Source organism: Ceratosolen solmsi, unplaced genomic scaffold (assembly GCF_000503995.2).
Source record: "Ceratosolen solmsi marchali unplaced genomic scaffold, CerSol_1.0 scaffold29, whole genome shotgun sequence".
Lineage (NCBI taxonomy): Eukaryota > Metazoa > Arthropoda > Insecta > Hymenoptera > Agaonidae > Ceratosolen > Ceratosolen solmsi.
In genome coordinates this window covers 7,713,203-7,737,366 of record NW_011948417.1, presented here as the reverse complement: position 1 = coordinate 7,737,366, position 24,164 = coordinate 7,713,203, and the positions used below count along the sequence as shown (strand labels likewise).

Here is a 24,164-nt window from a genome sequence, read left to right as displayed (position 1 = left end):
AATTATAACAAAAACATTATCATTATTCAAAATTTTAACTTCTAGAAATTTGTAAGTGTGTGAGTGTGTGAGAGTGTGTGTGTGAGTGCGTGCATATAGAAATTGATTATTTGTATTTAGTCGCAATAATCAGTGTATTTTATATTTTAAAGAAGAGTTACACAATATTGACGAATCTTTTTCGATTAAATAAATTCTGAAGACCTAGTTATTAGACGGAATAGTTTTTTTTTTTTTTAATAACTTATTTCTAAATCGTTTTGTTATGTGTACTGTAACATTTCAATAGAATATGTTAAAAATGATTTCATAAATCTCATAAATTAGCTTAAAGGAAGGTTTAACATATAATTCATATAATAATTACTGAATATTTAAACAAAAAAATTGAATAAAAATCTCTGTATTAATATAAAATTTATTACAAAAATTTATTGTTTATACATTTCTTGTAACTATAGTAACATAATATATTGTCTTAAAAGATATTGCAACTGTCTGAAACAATATTATTTAACTTTCATTATTAAATTTTCTTTTTTGTCCTATGATTCCTTTTTTACCAGATGTCGAACACTCTTTTGAATCTAAAGATATATAATATATTTATAAAATATTTATTTACCATAAAATATAAGATACAAACAATTCATATCATAAGTATAAATTTATTAATATAGATATACTTACCAGAGAATAAACTCTCGCAAAAATGAAGACAACTGTTTCTCAGGTCGACAGGGAATACTTTAAAAATTGTTAATATTATTGTAAAATACAAGACCCAACATTTACATTATATACATATATATTTAGTATTGTAGATGTATTCAAATTTAACTAAAAGTAAATATTTAATAGAATTAAATTTAATAGTTTCAAAACATCAAATAGATTTAAAAGAAAATTTATAAAAAAGAATTTTGTTCGTGGGGTTATGTACGCATTATAAATAAAGAAAATTAATATTTGAATACAGACGTATGACTTTTACTGCCTTTTAATATAATTAATTGCTGAAAATATTTACCTTTGCATATGTATTTGCAGTCCTCCTTCGACTCAATTAGGATTTGATCTATACAAGATAACAGAATAATCTATGTAATACAATGAATGAAATTTATTTCTTTTTAAATAAACGCTATTTCTTTTTAAATTATGTATATTGCAGTTATATGATATATTCAAAAAATTACTTGTAAGAAATGAAATTATATCATCAGAAAATTTTTGACTATTCAACAATGTAATAAAATCATAATAACATATTTTATGCTTTTTTTACGAAATTTTCTTACGTATCACTTTATTAATATAGTGACAGAAGTGGAAAATTTATTATAACGTCTGAATTTCGTAAAATAATGCCGAATGAGCAAAAATTATCATAAATCTTTAATTGAGATGAATGATGTAATTTTGATAAGGGATGATAGCACAAAGTGTCGAAAGGATTGAAGTTTGTGAGAATTTATGACGATTAGTCAATGCGAAGATGGCATATTGAAGATTTCACCCAATTTAAAAGAATTTATGAAAATTAACTAATCCAAGAAATTTTAAACTTTAAATTTAATTTTTATTTTAAATTAGTAAGTTCATATTCTTTTACAAAAGTAATAATTAGCATTTAAATTAGCATTTAACATATATGTAAATTGTTATTAATATATATTCTAAATTATTATGAAATAAATAATTTTCTACTTACTTCTGGTACCGAATGTTTGATCACAATATAACTTGCACTCTGATTCAAATTTCTTAGGAAATTCTAAATTTAAATCAAATTAGTAAAATTTATTAACAGTTATTTTAAATTTTTATATGCACTATTATTGCTAAATTCTGCAATATAATTTAATAATTAAAAATAACATAATGATAATAATATAATAATTTTAAATAATAATTTTTAATATAAAAATTTGCTATTAAATGGTTAATGAAATTTCCTTTGATATAGAACAAAAAATTATGCATAAATTGAGTTCTATAAAAGTATAAGAAATTTATTATGTATAAAACTCGATTTACTAGGTTTTAATCAAATTTAATGAAACAACAATCGTTTATTCTACAAGAAATCAATTTTCAAAAATTTAATATTTATCAAATTAATTGTGTTATTTACTTTAATCTTTATTTACAATAACATAATTAAAAATTGTTTGTTGTAAATTTGTATATATTTTTTTTAATATTTATATTAGTTTTGAACTTACATAATACTACCTAAAATTAATATAAAATAATATAATAATTGGAAGTTAAGTTTCATAATATTTATTTGTTTTAGCATATTATTTTATTTTTAACCAGTTATATATTGTATCAATTGCTCATATCAGATATACAGTTATTGAAAAAATTATATATAATTTTGTAATTTAAATTAACGTTTTAACAAAAGAGAAACAAACAGAATAATTTATAAATTGGTTTATGAAGTGATTTAAATGGCTATACATTATTAATATATTATATTTGTAATACGAATAGTTAAGCAAATGGGAGAATTTAAAAGTACGTTATATTATAATATTTAAATTATATAATATATTCAATTATATAATATAATATTCTGTCAAACAACGGTTCATGAATTATTTGCAATTTATTGATTGTTTTAGGCCAAGTTTGTTGTTGAATATTAAAATAATTTATTTAATAAATATAAATATTTGGGTAACATGTATTGAATTAAATACAATTTTATCCAAAAATTTTAGCATAAATCTATTTTTGTACACTTTATTGCAAAAATTTAATAATAAGCAAAAAATTATTCTTACGTTTACAGAGGTTATAGCAGTCCGTTTTTTTTATAGCTTTTTCCGCTATTAAATAAAATAATAATTAACTAATACATTCTTGTAAATATCAAGTAGATTATAAATATATACCTTCAGCAAAGATTACACAATAAATACAAATTGATAGGATAAGTATGAAAATATTCATTTTGGAATATTTAAAATTTTGTTTAATAGCCACAACCAGAAGTTTTAAATAAAAATACAATATCATTCATTAAATAGATAAAATTACTATTAATATATGTATTAGTTTATGTGTTTGAATTATTATTTAGTATTTTTTTTATTGTTCAAATTGATAAGTTCACAAATAAAAATTTTTAAGACAGCTTGGAAAAATAAATTATAAAAGTTATTGATATATCTAGCAAAATTATTTTCACGAATACTATTTGTAATGTGATGAAAAAGTGTTAAATATTATCTTCTAGTGTTCAAAATATATTCAATTGATAAGAAATTATTCACATGATTATAGCACATGAATAATGTTTAATATCTTAGGTAAACAATAAAATATAATATAATTTTTCCTATTTTTGAGTATTTTTTAATTAATTCTTGTATAATAGTAGTATAGCGGGTGTTTCTTAAAATTACGTCTTATTCTTATTTAGAAATTGATATATAGAATAATAATATATTTATTATATCTTACTTAGTGCTGCACGTATAATTCATAATCAATGCAATGTCTAAAGATATATATGAAAATATTAAAAATTACTATATTTTATTATTTATACGACTTTATAAAGAAAATTCATCTATTATTTATAAACTATCAAATTATTTTCAATAAAAAAAAAAAAAAAAAAAAAAAAAAATCGGTCTTTTAATATATATTAAAGCATTATATAATATTCCACCACAAGTATGATCGTGAAATTTGTCAATCATTGAAAATTTGTAATCTTAAATTTTTAAATAATAAACATTTAATTTAAAACGCAATTTTTGAAAAATATAGTTAGACATTTTTTTATTTTAATTACTAGTAATTTCATATTATAATGGGTATACCAGTAATGATTATTACAATAATATTACTAATAATAATAATAATTAAGAATCGATTTAATAGTCGAATAATAAGGAAAAAGTATAATACTAATTGAATTACGTAATTATTTAATGGCAGCGACAATAATAATGATATAAAAATTATAGGATAGATGTGATCGGTGGTATTTATAAAATTCAAATAAAATAAATCAAATTGAAATTAAAAAAATATGGTTGTTGCGAAACTATTATAATACATTCGGCTTAGACGTTGAATTCATTAAACATGGTCAAGTATGTTGAATTGGACTATGTTATGATAAGACGGGTATTATTATAATTGAATACGGTTGAGATAATGAGAAAATTTATATCATAACACCATAACACAATTAATGGCAAAACTTAGAAAGTCTTATTGAAATAATTTATAGTAGACTGGAAAAAAAAATGCAATGGTGAAATGAAAGCAACTCGTTTAAAGAATTTAGTATTCATTATATTACAATCTATTTAATAAATTGATTTGATTATATTTAATAAAATTCATTATTAAAAAAAAAAAAAAAAAATTAAAATTAATAGGAAAGAGTACTTTTCATTCAGCCTATTATTATAATTATCTTTTTAATTAATGAGATATATATTTATACGTAGAATAAATGATGTACTTGGGGTAAAATGAAACCAAAAGATTTCAAAATTTTCGTATTTTATGTATATATGTTACTATTAATGTTCTGCCTTCAATTTTCAAAAATATTGTTCGAAAGTTCGTATTTCCGAAGACATGAAATTTGAAACTCTCATCTTCAAACATTAAATCGGAGTTGTCTCTAATGTTGAAATGCACTTTAACTTCAAAAATGAAGACTAAATAAGAAGAGAAGGCTTTCATACGATGATCCCTAAAGGGAATAATCAGAAGAGATAATAGTTGAACGACTGTTGCAATTTATGTTTTCTGTGTCCTCATTACCCATTTTTGTAGGCGTTGCTCGTGTCTATGATGTCGCGATAACGACGAAATTATTCGTAAAAACACGCGGTTAAATATCACCTAAATTACATTTAATTAGATTAAGAGCATTCATGGTATGTATAGACACTACAAATATTTGTCAATTTCGACGAAATGAAAAGCTGTGTATTCGAGTAGAAGGACACATGAAATTTATATAAAATTTAATTAAAATGACATAAATTCATTATTAATACTTTAAATTCTGATAAGTTATCTATATCTGATAATATCTAAATACTAATAAACAAATTTTTATTGTTGACTTAGAAATTATATATATATATATGCATATAAAAATTTATTATGTATATATATATATATATATATATATATATATATATATACATAATAAATTTTTATATGCACAAAGATGAGATTAAAGGTTATTCTTTTCTTTTCTTTCATTATCTCAAATAAGAAATGCTTTAATTAATATATAAATACGCACTCTTCGAATAAATTTGTTGTATTGGTAAATGACTTGTGATATGATTTTAATATAGTGTCTTGGTTTGGCTTTTCAATTAAGAGAAACTCAATTAATCCTAATATCGCTAAATTTCAAATATAAATGGCTTTCCTTTATGATCGATTGCTCATTTATTTCCATGTCAATGTCTAATATGTAGACATCTCGGTTATTCTAAAAAATCATGAGTACATGCAATGTATTCTTGGTACTGTGTATATAAGTTTCGTTTTTCCTTGTATTTTATTTACATGTGGAACCATTGTCAAAAATAAAATATATCATTTTGTTATTGAATTGCAGATATGCGAACATATTACCTTGCTTTTAATAAGATGGAAAATAACTATAAATGATCTTGTAATGTGCTTGATATAAAATAATGTATAAACTTACTTTTTACTTACATAAATAAATATATATACGAAAAAATAAAATGTGGATATCAATATAAAAGCTATATTAGATTTATTTTATTGCTAATACATTCAGCAAATAATAAATATCTATATTTAATAAAAAATATATCAGACATTAAATGTAAACCAAATATTATTTACGAAGAAAAGAACTATTTTGTTGATATATACCAAATAGTAAAAACAAAACCTCGTATTGTCAGTATCTTAATAAAGTTTCTTATTAATTTTCTGATAGAAGTAATAACCTTTGAAGTAACTTAAAAATGCTTGATTATAACAAAATAAAATGTATTATAATATAGAATACATCTAATTAATTGTTAAAAAATTGACATTCTAATTAGAAATCGTGGATTTATTAGGTATAAATTGCTTATATTATTTTAAAGATCTTAGTTGACCAACGCCAATTCAGACATCCTTGATTATTTATCAATTATAATGATATGGATAAAGTACGAGTTGGGTAAAGTATAGTATTTTCCTTAAATTTATATTTAAGCGTAATTTATCCTTTGATTTGCTGGTAAATTTTGTTTTATAAAAACAAATTTGCATTGCAGATACTTTTTATAAACTTAAGAACCTTTTTATGAACATAAGAAGAAATTAACTATGTTTTATTAAAAATTAGCGAATTTTTATTGTTGATAGAATTTGATTTTAACATTAAATTTATTATATATAGGAAAATAAAAGTTCATCAATATTTTATAGAAAAGCTGTAAAATTATTAAAGTTTTTGCTCATTTTAATTATTTAATTCTATTAATTTATGTCAAGTACATTAAAAATTGATTATCTGCAAAATAATAAATCCCCTGTTATAATATTATTATCTTTAAAAATAAAACATTTATAAATAATATTAAAATGTACGTATATATGATTTTTAAATGTTATCATATTGTCTATATATTCATGTTTTGTTAAATAAACGATTTATTTATAAATATTAGTATCTTTGTACTGATGAATAATTTCTTTTTTTGTTTAATAACACTATCAAAATATAAGATAATGTTTTATTTTTTTAAATAAATTAAATGTGTGAAAGGTTACGTATGAATGTAATCTACAAGAGAAACGAGTCCCAATTAGAATTATCAAGGTAAAAGAAAACATGGAGCACACTAGTATAAAATGATATTAGAACATGCTGTCGCATAAAACCTGTCCACATCCATGAAAATTAATAAAAAAACAAACACTTAAAGTACTCTGTTGGCTTGAAATTTCCACACAATAATGCATATGTGAGCGATAACCTTTAAATGTTTATTATATCTAAAATCAATTACATACAATTTTAACATCTCTAGGAATTCTAGGAATCTATGAATCAATAGAAAGTTCTATCTTCTTCTCTTTCTCTATATTTATATATATATATGTATATATATATATATATATATATATATATACATTTCTCATCATTTATAAATTATAAGTCATTATTTTACAAGTTAAAGCAACATAAATACCATCGAATCTTTCATAAAATAAACCATTTTCCCTTTTTTCCCCGTTTTATATAAAATTTAAAATTCTCCTCTGCTGTTTATTACGTTTTAATACATACAACACATTATTAATTTAAATTTGAATATTAAGATATTCATGGGGCTTACTTATAATTACCTGTCTCTACTCATTTGTTTTCAACCTACATAACATATATCAAATCAGACCCAAATAATCTCTTTGATAAACACAATTTATTATTTAGATAATAGTTAATATAAATTCTTGTATATGCCTATATGTAGATTTTGTGTGCTCAAAAAAAAAAAAAAGTGATAAACGACAGCTTTAAAAAAAGTTTATTTTCCTTTTGTAATTTATTTGCATTCACAGCCAAATTTGATAAATTTATAATTACTAATATAATATTCGAGATATATTTGAGTGTACATATTTATTATTAAATCATTTAAATTATTTTGACAATATTTATTTTAGTTGTTGTATTGTTATATAACAATATTATATATTATTAAATTTACGTTTTTTCTCATTATCTGAGTCTTGTCCATGATTCTAAAATATAAAAATATAATTATATATATTCATAAAAATTCATAAATATCAAAATATACACACATTACAAAATAATATAAATTTTTTTCATACTTTAGCATCTTTCTGAAATAAACGTTTACAATACTTAATGCAACCAGCTTTCATATAATCGGGAAGTTCTAAATACAATTTAATAATATATTTTTATTTAATTTTATTACAATATTGAATTAAATTAAATTAAAAATTTAATTAAAATTAATTTTATGTCATTTTAAATTAATTAAAGTTAGTTTTTATCTTCATATAATAAAAATTAATAAATATCATTGGAATGAGAATCTTGTTTTATGTATATAATTTAGCCAACTTTATTCGTGAATCTTTATCTATATAATAAGGTAATTATTATTAAAATAGCTTATATTTAACAATTTACCTTCAAATTTTATAATTAATTACACAATTAATTGTACAACATAATTCTTTTACAATTTTATAAACAATTGTTAAATTTTTAATGTATAAATTTTATCTTTTTTTTTAATAAAGAAATTTTCAAAAATTATAATAGCTTATTCAGATTACTGTTTACCAATTTTTATAAGTTAAAAAAATATGGAACTATAAAATTGATTTGAATTTATAAGTATGAAAATGAATGAATATAAATATCTTACAAAATAAATCAATGAAAAAATTGAGTACCATGAGTTATTCAACTGGACTTAACTTAATTAAAAAGTAATAAACAATTATTATACTTTAATATCAAGTTCTTCGCCGCATTATCATATTTCGTATTTCATATTTCAATATCATGCTTATATCAATATAGTGTCTTAATAGTTATAAGAAAATAAAAAAACTAAAGATGTACATATAAATTGTGAAAATCTTATTTTATCAAGTATATATTTACTTTTGTAAAAGTGATTAACATTCATAATCATTGGAATTAAAAAAAATCATCGAATATACAATATAATTAAAAAAAATTACATATTCAAAAATTTAATATGAATTTAGGCAAATATTTTTATAATAAAATTAATTTAATATATAAACATACTACTTACTTTTACATATAGTCAGGCAATCGTTTTTATTGTGAACTATTATACAATCTGTAGAAATATAGAAAATATGGATAATTTTAGAAAATGGAACGAGTACATAAAATCATTTAATTTTATTAGTTTTCTTTCAAGCGTGTAATTTCATTCATCATAAAATTACTTTAAAAAAAATATATATGGTAAATTTTATAAAGAAATTATAGTAATAAATTTATTGTCTTTAAAATATAAATTTAATAAAATTTTATCACTTTATTCATATGAAATTAAGAAACACATTATTTGTATTAAATGTTTTATTCTAAAGTAAATAAAACTTAAAAATTAGAAAAAGATGAAAAATATAAATGAAAATAAAATGATTTTTAGAAATACACTGATAATCATGTATTTTAAGTAAACAAAGCAAAAATAACAAAAGAATTTTTAAATAATCAAATAATTAAATACTATTCGATTCCAATAAATCATTGAAAAAAGAAAATAATTAAAAAAATGAAAGTAATTTGCACTTATTATTTTACTTACTAGCAGTGTCGAATAATACATCACAATTTTGACGGCAAATTTGAAGGTAATTAGCAGGTAATGCTTATAACAATGTAAGAACAACAGTTACAAAACATATATCTATCATTAATATATATAAAATACTTTAAATATGATAACACTGATTTGTATAAATGATTTTTTATGATATTGTATATAGACATATACAAGAATTAAAGAATAAAAGAAAATCATGTTTAGAATGTTATTTAATTTTTATTATAAATCTTAATATACTTAAAACATGCGCTTATATATATATATATATATATATATATATATATATATATATAATCAAAGTAATATTTAAATAAATAAATAAAAAATGTCATATTATATAACAATGCATACTTAATTTGAAAGTTGTAATTGTAATTACGTACTAAAAATATAATTGGAATGCATAATTTGATTATATCTTTTATTATGGTTAAATCAATGTGGTTTAATTTACAAAAATAATTAAGCGTATCGCAGAAATAAAAATCAGAAAAGATAATAATTCTCATACTTTAAATCCTTTTAAAATACTTAAGTAAAGAAAAACCAAAAGTAATTACTATTAATTAGTTAAAAGACTATGTATTAATGATATATAGGATTAAAAAAAAAATGATTATTTTGAGATCATTATTTTAATAATATAAATTATGGAGATTTCTAGCAATCTTTTCCCTCGTTGCTTTTATTTTAAATTATATTTAAGAATTGAAATTTTCGATTTTCATTTCAAATTTTTTTGAATATATAATTCAATACTATTATATTACTTTTAAATTGTAGCTTATACATTATATATAAATATAATTAATAATTAATCAATGACAATAAAAATTATTTAAAAATGTTGCTATTATATAATTAATGTTATCGTATAAGATAAATAGGTCGTATTACAATGAATTTAAATATCGAATTAAATTGTAGTATTTTTATTGACATATAGAGAAAAATGTGTTATGTATTTATTTAATAATATTCAATAATTTGTTCATCATTATTTAATAAACAATTTCCAATTATAAAATTAGACTTATTAGAGATGTATATCCTATAGAATAAAAATAATAATAATTGCTATCGAGTTAAATTAAAAATAATTGTTTCCATTCAGGAATGAGGTAAGTAAATCTTACTTGTACAAAGTTTATAACAATCTTCTTTCGGTATGCTTAGTGATCCTTGAAATGAAAGAAAAAGAGTTTACGTCTTTAATTTGTAATTATCTACTATCTCTAATATATATTTACCTTCTACGAAGGACGAATAACTATGGAAAACTAATATACTTAATATTATAATTTTCATGTTCAAATGTACTCGACTTTACATTAGTATTTAAAAAAAAAATTTATTTATTTAATACTGTTTATTATATAGTAATATATAAATATAATATTTTAATACTCCAACATTATTGTTAATTTTACATTTGTAGATAAATTATATATTACTGTTTGATGCAATTTTATTCCATCACGTTTTAATAATTATTTTTTATAAAAAATTTGCATAAAATAATTTTTAAAATTCATGTGAAATAAAGAAAATTTAATTATATGTCTATTTCCACTACCTTAAATTCAATTCTTATTTGTAGTTTAAAATTAAACTAATTTGAAGTTTAAAATTATAATCAGTCTATTCATATAATTGCCTTTATCAATATTTCGTTTATTCAAATGCTCCCTTTAACTCCAATAAAAATTTATCCCATGCCGCCCCCCCCCGCCACCACCACCACCACCACCACCACCACCACCACTATTATAGTGCTATGCGATCAAATCCCCATTTATTCATTATTCTTTATTTTACTACTTCCTATATTTACACGATCATGTGTATTATAATTCGATGAATAATCTTTAAAAAGGCCTTAAAAATTCAATATCATTATGGTTTGATATACACGTATTTCTAAAAATAGATAAAAATGGCATATAAATATGGTTAAATTTATTTTTTTCTTTTTTTTTTTTAATTTATAATGAAATAATTGAAATTGCATAGCAATAATCCATTTGAAAGATTAGGAATAATCGCAATAAATAATAGGTAAAGTGAATATTCGTTATGTTTTAAAAGAGTAAAACGTAGTTTAGTTTGTAAGAATCTTTATTTAATAATTTTAGTAGAAACAAAACATTCGTTATCTCCCAAAGAATTTTCTTCTATTATCGTTTACTTCACCAAATTTCTGTTATTTCAACTTTTCAACAATAAATGAAAATTTTCATTTGCTTTAATTTATTACTATTTAACAGCATTTAATTATAATTATCATTATAAACTATTTATCGAATTTAAATAATCGACAAGAAGTATGGAAAAAAGAAACAGTCAGCCATTAGATAATGGTAACAGTATACTATACTAATAACAAATAAAATAATAATGTCGATAGATAACGGGGAGTCGAAAAATCGAGCCAGAGAGCAAAAGACCATGAATTGCATAGGCTGACTTATGCACGCAACTGCAAAGGATAAAAAAAATATATATCCTTCATCGTATATCTTCTTCGTAGTCGTATCGTAATTCGTAAGGATTATTCGCGATTGAGAAAATTGGAATTAACTGAATTAAAAACGTCTTCCATCTTCCATCTCAAAATGCCTTGATAATAATTGAGTATTTTTTGCATAATTTTTTACGCTGGAATGTTTAAGTGACTCCAAAACAATTGTTTGAATCCAGAAATATAAAGTTGCTAAAGGGCCTTTAACTCTTAAATGCAAAATCTCAATCCATTCCTTAATGTAAAATTCAATGATTTTAACTAATCTCAGTAAACCAAAGTAACCAAAGAAGTCCAAATGCCGTGTAATTAATTCTTTGTAGATTTTTATATTAATATAGATGACGCCTTAACGCTTAGTTACGATTCGTAATTTTATCATTTTAATGTTAATAAACAAATACACGGTGCATGGTAAAACGTAATTAATTTTATTTATAATTTATAATTATGATAAATAACAGCCATAATGAAAATAATGCAAATGAAACAGGCAGTAAATTATTTGAAAAATATATGTAAATATAACAATGGAATATTTACACGCGCAGGGTTACGCATACATTCACATTCAATGTTTCAATAATTGTAAATAATATTATGTTTTAGCTTTAAACTTATATAGGCGAAAAATCGATTGAAAAACTTCCATTGGACTTAAAGCCGAGATAATAAAATTCAAGATCGATAAACGCCAACACGTGGTCATCTGCGTTATATACCAGCGTTACAAAGTCATAGTCACGAAATAAACTATGTAACTATGTAACTATGTAACTATATCCAGCTGCGCCAGGTTTTTGTAGCCATCAAAGTAGCAATACCGATTCGACTCTTCTTTATTTCTGTCGGCCATCTCCTTTTCCCTTTAGTACTAATATGTCCACTGTGTTCAGATATGTCTATGGTTGAAATGAGAAAAGATGAAGATTCGTAATAAGTATGCAATTCTCAATGAGAGGGTTTTTAAGATTGATCATTAACTAAGAGTACAAAGTGCATTTGTTCTTAAAAATTTAATTAGATTATAATTCAACTCTTTACTGTAAATATTGTGCATTTACAAGAAATGGCGGACGAAACGGTAAAACACGATGCTGAAAATAATTTAGTGTGTAATCAGAGAAAGCAGTTTGAAAATAACCGTAAAATAAATTATTAGCTTATAGCTTATAGTAATGAAATGATATTTTTTAGATGCCAACGCCAAAAATTAAACACGATTGGTATGAAACGGAAGTTTATGTTACTGTTATAATTTTGGCAAAAAATGCAGAAAATCTTAAAGTCACGTATGACGATACAGCAGTAAGTAAAACAAAAATATTGAACATTAAAATGTGGAAAGTAATTGTAAATAAATAGGCCAAAGTTGTATTAAAATTATAATATTTCAATACAATCGAATTGCTTAATATATTAACGATAATAATGGATTATTACATTATTATTAAATTATCTGTCCATTATTTTTCCTTATAATGTTATTAATATTTTTTTACTTAAAGGTTAATCATGACAAAATTTAATTTACAAAATAAAACCATATTCTATTGGTAATACTAAAATAAAATTTCTATAACCTTGTACGTAAATATCATATTACTATAAATATGAATATTAATTTAATGGCATAATTATTTTAGCCTATAATACTTTTTATTATAAAGAAGTCAGCTAGTTACAATCAAATATAGAATAATTAATATTAATAGTCAATATTATTCATACCAGGTTGTTATGTTAAAATGAGTAGAAAAAATATAAAAATTTTGCAGTAGGATTTATAATTGGTTTTTAAAAAGAATGTAGAATCTATTAAAGTGTTAAATGTATTGAATATTTCTGTATTTATATGTATTAAAGTTGTAATTAGTATCGTCTCATTGTTCATAGTAAAAATTTTAATTATGAAACATTTGAGGTTGGAATCGACAAGTTAATGTGACGTTAAACTATCCAATATCAACTATAGATTTGTCCTGCTAAGCCATATTTTAAGAATCCAACCAAATATATAAATAATGAGAATAATCATGATATTATATCTTATTTTATTACATTATTATGGTATTATCGTCACTTATAAAATGTAATAAAAATATAATAAAAATATAATAAAAATATAATATGATAAGATTTGATAAAAATATGCTTTGAAAATATGAAAAGATTACAATGTTGTAGTAAAATTCTTTCTAACTAATTATTATTATTAAATAATAATATACTTTTAAAAATTTTTACTTTTAATCTATAATAAAGATAAAAGCGTGATTACACGTATCCAGTGTATTAATTTTGCTGTAACTACAGAGTCAGTTTTCAATTTCATTCAAATACATAGACAACTGTGTAGTTAGATGTATTAGTAAAAGTTATCAAATTATATCTATTTATAAATAAATGAATAAATATATTGTCATATGATTTGTGTATACCATGTATTTAAAATAAAGTTGATGCAACAATGGTGGAGGGAAAGAAGTAACACCATTACCATTACTTTTAATACTATATTTAAGAAATGTGATTTCATAAATATTATTTATATTATTCATAATACGGAATAACGCTTATTTATGTCATAAATTAGAATATGTACATTTGGAAATCAAATTATTATTAAGATCTATGAAATAAATAATCACGCACAAATAATAATAATATATATTGTGATATTTTGATATTAAAGTGGATATTAAATGTACTATTAAACAATCATATTATATATATTACATAGATTCTAATTAATGCTTATAATAATAAACTTCTAATACAATATTTTATATTCTTTATGGTAAAGTATGTGCATAAACTTATAAAAAAGATCTCATCTTGCGATGTTATTTTGATTAGTTGTAATAAATTACTAAACAATTAATTAGTATATATTAAATTATTTCATATTAATTTTAATTAATATGAGTATCTTTTATGTAGTATACGAATTCATATAAATTTTCTTAAAAATGAAACTATTTAAATTTGCTGGTTTTTTATTGTAGTGATTCAATATTCTTCTTAAGGCTTACTTACGCATCAACGAAAAGACAGTGAATCAATATTTTTATGTTTCTATACTTGTACTAAGCTTAATAAAAATAATATTTTCAAATATCATTAAAATGGGTTTTACTAAATGCAGCAATCAATAATCCACAGGGTTTACAGAAAAAATCTCAAAATTTGTAATAAAAATTATTATTAAGTCTGTTTTTATAAAATCTTTTAATATAAATTTACAACCTCAAGATTATTGATTAAAAGAAAGAGAAAATTGTTATTATAAATATCGAATACTTTTATGCTGCAATATTCTCAATATTTATTGCTTAAAATATAACAGTATGTTCAAATAATTTTATATTATATAATTAATAAATAAAAACATTAAAACAAACATTCATTTGTTTATTATATAATGGAGATTCATAATAAAATCTATTATATTTCACATCACTTATAATAACAATATATAAATATGTAGATTGTGGTTACATTAAAACATCTAGAGCAGTAGAGAATAAACTCGTATGCCTTTAATCTTATTGAATTAAAATTATACCAATAATATAGATGTAAAAAAAAGTACCAGAGGAATTTTTTAATTATATATATGTAATGACACTTCGATAATAATTTTCCATCGTTTATATATAAATTTAAGTATTCTATACTTTATTTATGATAAATTCAAAATATTATCCAACTTATGCAAATAGTTTAAGGAATAACGTTAAAATTTATGCTACTATAATATTTACTAAAAAAAAACTCACCTAAATAATAACAAAAGAAACTTGTTTATACAATCATGCATTGTATTTTATAGTTTCTTTATTTTTAGCTTAGCGTCTCCGCTAAATTACCAAATGGAAATGATTACAGTTTAGAGCTAGATTTAGCCCATCAAATTGTACCTGAAAAATGCTCACACATAGTCACACCATCAAAAATAGAAATAAAATTAAAGAAAAAAGAAGGATATAGATGGACAGTTTTAGAAGGAAATCCTGAAAAGCAAGAGATTCAACCCATTCCTCAAGGTAATATATAAAACATATAATCAATTGATTTGGAGTAAAAATTATTAATATAAACTCTGTTAATTCAGAAATATTACAGGCTGGAACACAACCACTTAAATACCCAAGTTCTAGCAAAAAATCTAAAGATTGGGATAAAGTAGAGAAGGAGATTGAAAAACAAGATAGTGAAGAAAAAGAAGGTTTAAGTGCATTAAGCTCTCTTTTTCAACAGATTTATGGAAATGGTTCGGAAGAAGTTCAACGTGCTATGAATAAGTCATTTGTAAGTAAATTATTATTTTACTTTTCAAATACTTTGTAATGTTAAATTAAAATGTTTTTGCAGCAAGAATCTGGCGGTACAGTATTAAGTACCAATTGGGCAGAAGTTGGTAAAGGAAAAGTAGAGAAAAAGCCCCCAGATGGATTAGAATGGAAGTCTTGGTCTGGATCTGGATCCAATTCATAATTTTTTTTTTTTATATTTAACAAATTTTTAATTTATAAAAGAAATATGCTAATTTAAATGGAATACTTTTAATATTAATAAATCTTTTTAATGTTATTAATAGAAGGCTATTTTATTTCTGTGCCTTGATACTTTTAAGATGAATGAATATATAATGAATCAACATATTTGCAAAAAATTCAATACTTTATAAATAATTATTTTAATACAAATTTTTACTATTACATATATTACAAGTATCGCTATACAGTATTACGTTAAATATATCATTATTTTTATATATATTCAATTATATGTATATATATATATCTTATCGATATATTCAATTGTTAAAAATTTTACATAAAATATAAACAACAGTTCCTATTACTATAAGATGACTTATTTGTTTCATATCTAGTATTTCCATATTATGTGGTTTATCTACATTAAGCATGTTAACTTTAAGGTTCTCTGTGCTTTTTTGATTATTAAAAAGTTTTAAAAATTCAGTTTTTAATATATTTTCTATTGACTTCTCTCCCTGATTAATAGTGTCCTTTAAATCTGCCACTCTTTTATTATTATAAATAATAGATGCGGTTAATGAAACAATTCCTAAAAATGCTGATGCTAAAATAGATAGATATTTATACTTTTGTGTGTTCATAGTCTGACAGTCATGATATTCCTTTATCGATGTTGCCAATTGTGCAAAATAATCATGTTCTTGTTTTTCTAAAATATTTAATTGTTCCAAAATTTTCGAGTGCTCTTGTAAACTTTTATTTTCCATAATTGTTAATTGTACATATTTGGGATTATCTCGTTTTGTTTGAATTAATTCGCTATAAATTTCTTTTAACTTCCCATTGATTAATGATATTTCTTGTGTACAATTACGACGTTGATTTTGACACTCGAATAAATTATTTTGCACTATAATGACTTGTTGCTTAGCAATTTCCACTTTATCCAAGCCTATTAATTTTTGGTACCATTGCCAATAATTAATAAGACGTGTTGGTAAAGGAGGTGATAATTGCAGCAATGTAGTATCAACATTTGGAATAATTGTAGGATTATTCATTCGCTATAATTAAAAAATAAAATTTATAAATCCATTTATGTTTATTTGTACATTAACGTGATACTGTGATTGTACCTTCAAAGCAGTATTAAATTTTTCAGAAACGATATTTGACAGGTTTATCACCTTATATTTTGTATTGTTTGTCGCATTTATAATTCCAGACTTTCTATTCAATATTAATGGTAATTTCTGCACCTTTTCTATTAAAAATGTTAAGGCTCGTCTCGAATCTCCTGCCATTTAACGATATTAATTGAACAATTTAAAGTATTCTACATACTTTCATATTCTTGTGATACAATGGTAATACATAACCTACAATATATTTTTCTAATCTAAAAAATTTTCTTACAGCTTGTGGATCAGCAGAAATTGATGTTACTTTAAAAGTTATGATATTTGCGCGAATTCAAAGTTTAAAGTGAACATTAAATCATTTTGATAATATATATTTTTTTTTTTTTTTTTTTTTTTTTTTTTTTTTTTTTTTTTTTTTTTTTATTAATCTTTCGACGTTTCATTCCTACTTTAATGTATAATAATATTAACTACAGAGCAAATCAAATTATTATAAAATAAATAAAAAACAATCATGGATTTCGTTTAAAGATTTTTTTTAAAGATATTTTCGTTTAAAGATAAATTTCGATTTAAAGATTCCAAAATCCCTTATAATTTTAATAGAAAAATTAGAATAAAATTATTAAATATGGTATAAATAAAGTAATCTAGCAAAAGTGTAATGAATGAGTGAGTTTATGGCATTAATAAAATTATTAAAATTAATTTTAACTAATTAAATAGGCCTCGTAATGTACGGTAATGTTTTAATTTAAAAACATGCAAATTTTAAGTAAATTAATTTGCAAATAAAAATGTTTAAAAAGCCAGATGCGAATGCCATAGCTAGAAATAACTGATAATTGAAATAAATTTGATCTTTTATGTTAATTTATATTTGTATAACGAATAAATTTAATACAATACTCATATTTTATATACGAGACCGAAGTATTTTTATACTATGCGTAATAAGATTATGGACAATTATGTTTGAAAGAGGGCAAAGAAAATGTTTATTTAAATATCAGTAACTCGGAAAAATTGAAAATTTATTGCCAACAATATCGGCATCTACAACAAATGTACAATATTTTAATAAATAACATACAGATTTAATATAATTCCATAATTGCATCTCGTCACGTTTCCTCAAAATAATTTTTTATTCCCTAATGATAATAATGTTTACCGATAAAAATATTTTAAAAAATTAAAATACGAGTGTATTTGCATTGAAAGAATTTAACATTAAAATCTCTGCATTCTCATTCGCATGTAATTTAAAACATTTCACGCACAATGCACAGTTACGGTAAAAATGATAATTTGAAAATTACCAATGACATTGAAATTGAATTTTCACAATTGCTACCAACTTTTAAGCTCCAAACCTTCATATTCCTGCTTTACATGCGGATTTGTTAGTCAATATCCCGTTAAGGTTATTTTTCTCTATTTTTCTGTTTTAACGATATATGAATATATGAATATAAGAAAATTAATAGATGTGAAATAATTTAGTAATAAATGTAAGTTATTGAGAAATAAAATAAAGTGACTAAAATGACATCTGATAATTCAATTATAACAATTGAAGATAACAGTTTTAATGATTTTGTTCAGGTATAACAAAGAGCACATTTCATTTATATAAACAATTTAAATATTTATGTACATTGATATATTTATAGTTTTATTATCAAATTATTAATATATAATATAGCTTAACGTATTTAAATGCTCAAGATACTATTTTTATATTTATTTAGGAATATATTTAATAGCTGAAATTTCAAGATCTAATCATTTTTAATTAATATTTAAAAATAAATTTTAAACAAAATTTTATTTGAATTTAAAGGACTTGAATTGTGTATTCGCAATGTACATTTATTTTTACCTAAGCTAAGTGCACTCGATATTATATAATACTAATAATTTTATGATTAAAATAAATACAGATAATTCAACATTTATGGTAATTATACCATATGTTCCCACTTGTATAATTATTATAACAATCAGGTGTTATTAAAATATTATTAGTTATTATATAATAATATTAAGACATTAAAGATATTTATTGCATTTGCTTTTATAGAAACATTCAAATTTCATCGGTGTAATTAATATTATGCAATAAAATTATAAAATTTTCAGAAATCATTTAGTATCTTAAAAAAAGGTATCAAAGCTTCTAATAGTCTACCCAATAATGAGAATTTCAATTATTACTCGTGTTTTCCAACATTTAATGAAATTAAAAATGAACAAATTAAAAAGATTATGCATTCTATGCAGTGCATTGTTAGAAAAGCAGAAATTTCAGGTAATATTAAACAGAGAGATATCGAAGAAAAATTTGATTTGTTACTGGAATCAAATGACACATTTTTGGACAGAGCTGTGAGTAACATTTTTGTTATATAATGTTTAACTATCTATTAAAATTAGCTTTTTAAGTAATGATTAGTCCTGATATTCAGAACGCATGTATGGACGAAGAGGCTGGTATAAGTAGAAATCAGGGTGTTGAATTAATAGTTACGCAAGCAAAATTAACAAAAAAGCTTAATGGATGTTGGAATAATACCGTCGATAAACAAACTTCAACGAGTAGCGATCCTACTCAAACTGTGCGATTACTGGCAGGTAAAAATATTCAAAGACCACAATTGACATTTAAAGACAAAATTGATAATAGTCCAATGCCATGGCAGCCTAAAATTAAATATAAACCAAATTCTATAAAACCGTTGGCTATATATTTAGAAGATGACGATAAAGAAGTATTTTGTCATCCTTACGAATGGGAACTCGATAAATTTGAGCCATCAGAAGAACAATTAGTAAAGAAACATCCAATTAAATATAAATCATTAAAAGAAACGCCCCTAATTATAATTGAGAAACTTGATGATCTCAAAATTATACTAAATGATTTAGAAAATTATAATGAAATTGCTATAGATTTGGAACATCATTCTTATAGAAGCTTTCAGGGCATTACGTGCTTGATGCAAATATCAACTCGAGATACAGATTACTTAATCGATACTTTAACTCTTCGATCTGAATTACATGTTTTAAATGAAATTTTTACAAAGCCATCGATTCTGAAAGTATTTCATGGAGCAGAATCAGATATTTTATGGCTACAAAGAGATTTATCATTGTACATTGTAAATATGTTTGATACTCATAAAGCAGCGAAACAGCTTGAGTTACCATTTCTAAGTTTATCATATCTTTTAAGAACTTATTGCCAAATCGATCCTAATAAACATTTTCAATTGGCTGATTGGCGAATTAGGCCTTTACCCGAAGAACTTATGAAATATGCTCGAGAAGATACGCATTATTTATTATATATAAAAGATATTTTGAATAATGCTCTAATCGATGTTGCTAATGGTCAAACTAACATACTTAAAGCTGTATATGCTTGCAGTACTAATATATGTAAGCAAACATATGAAAAACCAGTTTGGTCAGAAATCAGTTATACAGCTATGTATCGTAAAAGTCAAAAGATGTTTAACAATCGACAATTATATGCTTTAAAAGAGCTGCATAAATGGAGAGATGAAACAGCCCGAAGTGAAGATGATAGCACTCATTATGTTTTACCAAATCATATGCTATTGAATATAGCGGAAAGTCTTCCAAGAGAAATGCAGGGTATTCTAGCCTGTTGTAATCCTATTCCACCTTTAATAAGACAAAATTTATTAAAAATCCACAAACTGATATTGAAAGCAAGAGAACAACCTCTAATAAAGACCGTATTGAATGACGATATAATAAGATTATCTCAAAGAAGTCAAATCTCCAACTCCGAATCTTGGATTTGGACACCACATGACCTACCAAATGATATGGAAGCTAGAGAAAATCTTCCTTGCTTATTAAATACCACTCCTAATTCATTAGTATCGTTAAATCAGATAAAATTAAAACCAGGCATAACAATTTTTGACAATTCGTCATCAGAGGTAATAATTTTTTTTACTCACTAATTTTCTCAATGGTAAACATAAATTAATAACAATATTTTAAATAATTTGGTAGGATGAATGTAAGGACTCCGTAATAGAAAGTTGTAAAAAGCCAAACAAGCTTATTTTTGTCAGCCCTTTTGAAAGATATAAGCGAGTACAGCCAATAATAGCTGAAGAAGAAAAGAAAGAGAGAGAGAAACAAGAGAAGGAAGCTGAAAAAATAAGAGAACAAATCGAGAAAAGTAAACAAGAAACTGCCGCAAGCATAAAACGAGTACATGAATATTTTGTACAGTTAACGACAAAAACTCAATCGACAACAGCAGCTCGCGAATCCATTGTATCTACAGAAAATACTGATTCAAAATCTGATAAAACGAGTCAAAATCCAAAGCATTTTGTAAAGGATTCGAGAAGTAGTAATCTTGCACAAAATGATGACGTAGTAGATACAATTGTTAAGTCGCATATGCAAACTTTAAGTAAAATGCAAAATAAGAAAAGAAAAAGACAATTAGGACCTGAAATAATGCGATCAAATAAAAAGAAAAAGGAACGTCAAAAAGGCTTTAAAAAAAATACCGATAAATGAGAACATTTTTGGTATTATATTTTTACATTATTGAATGTAAAAAAATTTTATGAGTAATTAGTTTTCATTGTAAATAATACTAATTAATAATCATTATTTCCTTAATATCTTTACTTATTTGTTACCGTTTCTTTTTCTTTTTTCTACTTACAAATAATTTCATATAACTATTATTGTGTTTAATGTACTTCTAAATTGCTGGACAGTATGTTGTATAAATTTTTTATTTTAAAATATATTTCCTAATATAAAACTCGTACAATAAATATGATAAGAATATGTATGTACGTACATAGTATGATTAATTATGATACAAAAATATAATTTTAACATTAATCTTGAATAAACATCATTTACACGTTGTAATTAATACATTTTTAAATCTAACTTAATTTATCATTTATAAAAAATGAACGGCAAACGAATGTCTTTTTTTTCTTTCTTTCTTTAATTGAATTCTTTAGTTATTTTTTAGTGTCATGAATTAATGAGATTTGTATAACATATTTTCTCTTGTATTTCGCCATTAATATTAAAATAGTTAATTTTTCATTCGCACATTATATTAAAAAAAAAAAAGAAATAGAAAAAAATAGCATTAAAAAAATTATAATTGCACTAATGGCATTAAATATCTTTTGAAATTCATTTCTATACACTGAATTATTTTAAATGTGATTTTTAATATTAATTCAATATTTCTATTTTCTAATCATACAGCAAGTTTATAGGTCCACGAGTTAACTGAGACTCAAGAGTCACTATTCCGTGTTCGATGTTCGATATATTCTTTCCCGGCGTTCTTATAGCTCCATGCGATAACCTATGTATCTTTGATTTAAAAATGCACGAAATAAAACAAACTCTATAATTCATAGACTTCATAGACTTTTTAAATTAATGCTCTTTTCAAGTTTCTTTAACGAATTCCTTTCTCAGCTCATATTAAAGGCATTCACCATTTTACTAATAAAAAAAATAAAAAAAAAAAAAAAAAAAAAAAAAAAACCTGTATGCCCATATGTGCATATGCATATTTGCGCGCACACGCGTGTGGGTGTTTTCGTGTGTGAGATTAATGTTGGGCGAAATTAGCACTAAAATGAACAGAAGCACGCAAAAATATAAGTATTAAGTATCTATCCATCTATCGTTTCCTAATAATAACCAATATGATCAGATAAACGTGAAGGAAGAGAAGCAGAGATTTTGTCAACTTGCTCAACTCTATTTCATGTTTTCTTTATGAACGATAATATTGATTGATTGTGAAACCGAAAAGTACTTAAAAATTTGAAAGCCCCATTGTAAACGTCGTATCCGGCTTGAAACGTTGCGCGCTAGCCCCGGTGGTTCCACCCATATCATTTAAAACTCTACTCGCAGCTACGACATTAATCGCGATTCTCATATTTGACTGAAATTATTGCTCGCAAACAGACAGCACCGAGTTGTTGGCCGACTTTACTTCGTTCGCGATTGATGCACTTTTTCTGCAAGTACTGTGCAGCATGTTTAACACTGTACCACCAGTCGTCCGGCCGTGGCGTAGATCATCCGAAGCACGTATGCGGCACGAGCGACGGCGGCGGCGCAGCAGCAGCAGCAGCAGCTCCAAAATTAGTAAATAAAGATGGTGCCTCGACAGAAGAGGTCCGCTCCGTGTCCTCGCTCATAAAATGTCGCGCAAAACGAGACGGAAGATGGGTTCGCGGCCCTGTGCCGTATCGAAGCAGGTCTAGGCGTCCCCGTCGTCCTCCTCATCGTCCTCGTCAACATCGTCGACACTGGTAAAACCGAAGGAGGAGAGCAGAGACAACGTTTAAGGGACAGACAAGTGTATACGTCGCTTATCTGTTCCTTCGCGACGAGATCGAACGACGGTAAGTTACGTTTTCAACGAGTATTCCTGCCTGCCTGTCTGCCTGCCTGCCTGCCTGCCTGCCTGCCTGCCTGCCTGTAACGCAAACCCATCTATACATTTTTCAAATAAAAATCATTCTGCCGTGTCAATGTATGTCAA

At 23.6% G+C, this 24,164-nt stretch overlaps 4 protein-coding genes across 4 annotated transcripts in view; 3 read left to right on the top strand and 1 right to left on the bottom strand.

Moving 5' to 3' along the window:
• Positions 1-12,686: 12,686 nt before the first annotated feature.
• Sgt1 (suppressor of G2 allele of skp1) lies at positions 12,687-16,413 on the top strand. The gene is made up of 5 exons (XM_011496799.1): positions 12,687-12,997; positions 13,111-13,221; positions 15,764-15,962; positions 16,031-16,227; positions 16,291-16,413. The coding sequence occupies exons 1-5, from the start codon at positions 12,983-12,985 to the stop codon at positions 16,411-16,413; spliced, it is 645 nt and encodes a 214-aa protein (XP_011495101.1). The 5' UTR covers positions 12,687-12,982.
• A 315-nt stretch (positions 16,414-16,728) lies between these two features.
• Positions 16,729-17,871, bottom strand: LOC105359792 (uncharacterized). The gene is made up of 2 exons (XM_011496481.1): positions 17,558-17,871; positions 16,729-17,485 (listed from the first exon to the last, which is right to left on the bottom strand). Exons 1-2 carry the CDS (start codon positions 17,723-17,725, stop codon positions 16,736-16,738), a joined length of 918 nt encoding a protein of 305 aa, XP_011494783.1. The 5' UTR covers positions 17,726-17,871; the 3' UTR covers positions 16,729-16,735.
• Positions 17,872-19,111: 1,240 nt separating this feature from the next.
• Positions 19,112-22,141, top strand: Rrp6 (exosome component Rrp6). Its single transcript, XM_011496798.1, has 5 exons — positions 19,112-19,171; positions 19,709-19,973; positions 20,012-21,543; positions 21,620-21,791; positions 21,873-22,141. The coding sequence occupies exons 1-5, from the start codon at positions 19,112-19,114 to the stop codon at positions 22,139-22,141; spliced, it is 2,298 nt and encodes a 765-aa protein (XP_011495100.1).
• A 1,059-nt stretch (positions 22,142-23,200) lies between these two features.
• The window catches only part of LOC105360025 (uncharacterized), a 34,707-nt gene continuing 33,743 nt past the window's right edge, over positions 23,201-24,164 (top strand). The window contains exon 1 of the mRNA XM_011496797.1: positions 23,201-24,024. The gene's annotated coding sequence lies outside the window, so the exon portion shown is untranslated. The remainder of the gene's footprint in view (positions 24,025-24,164) is intronic.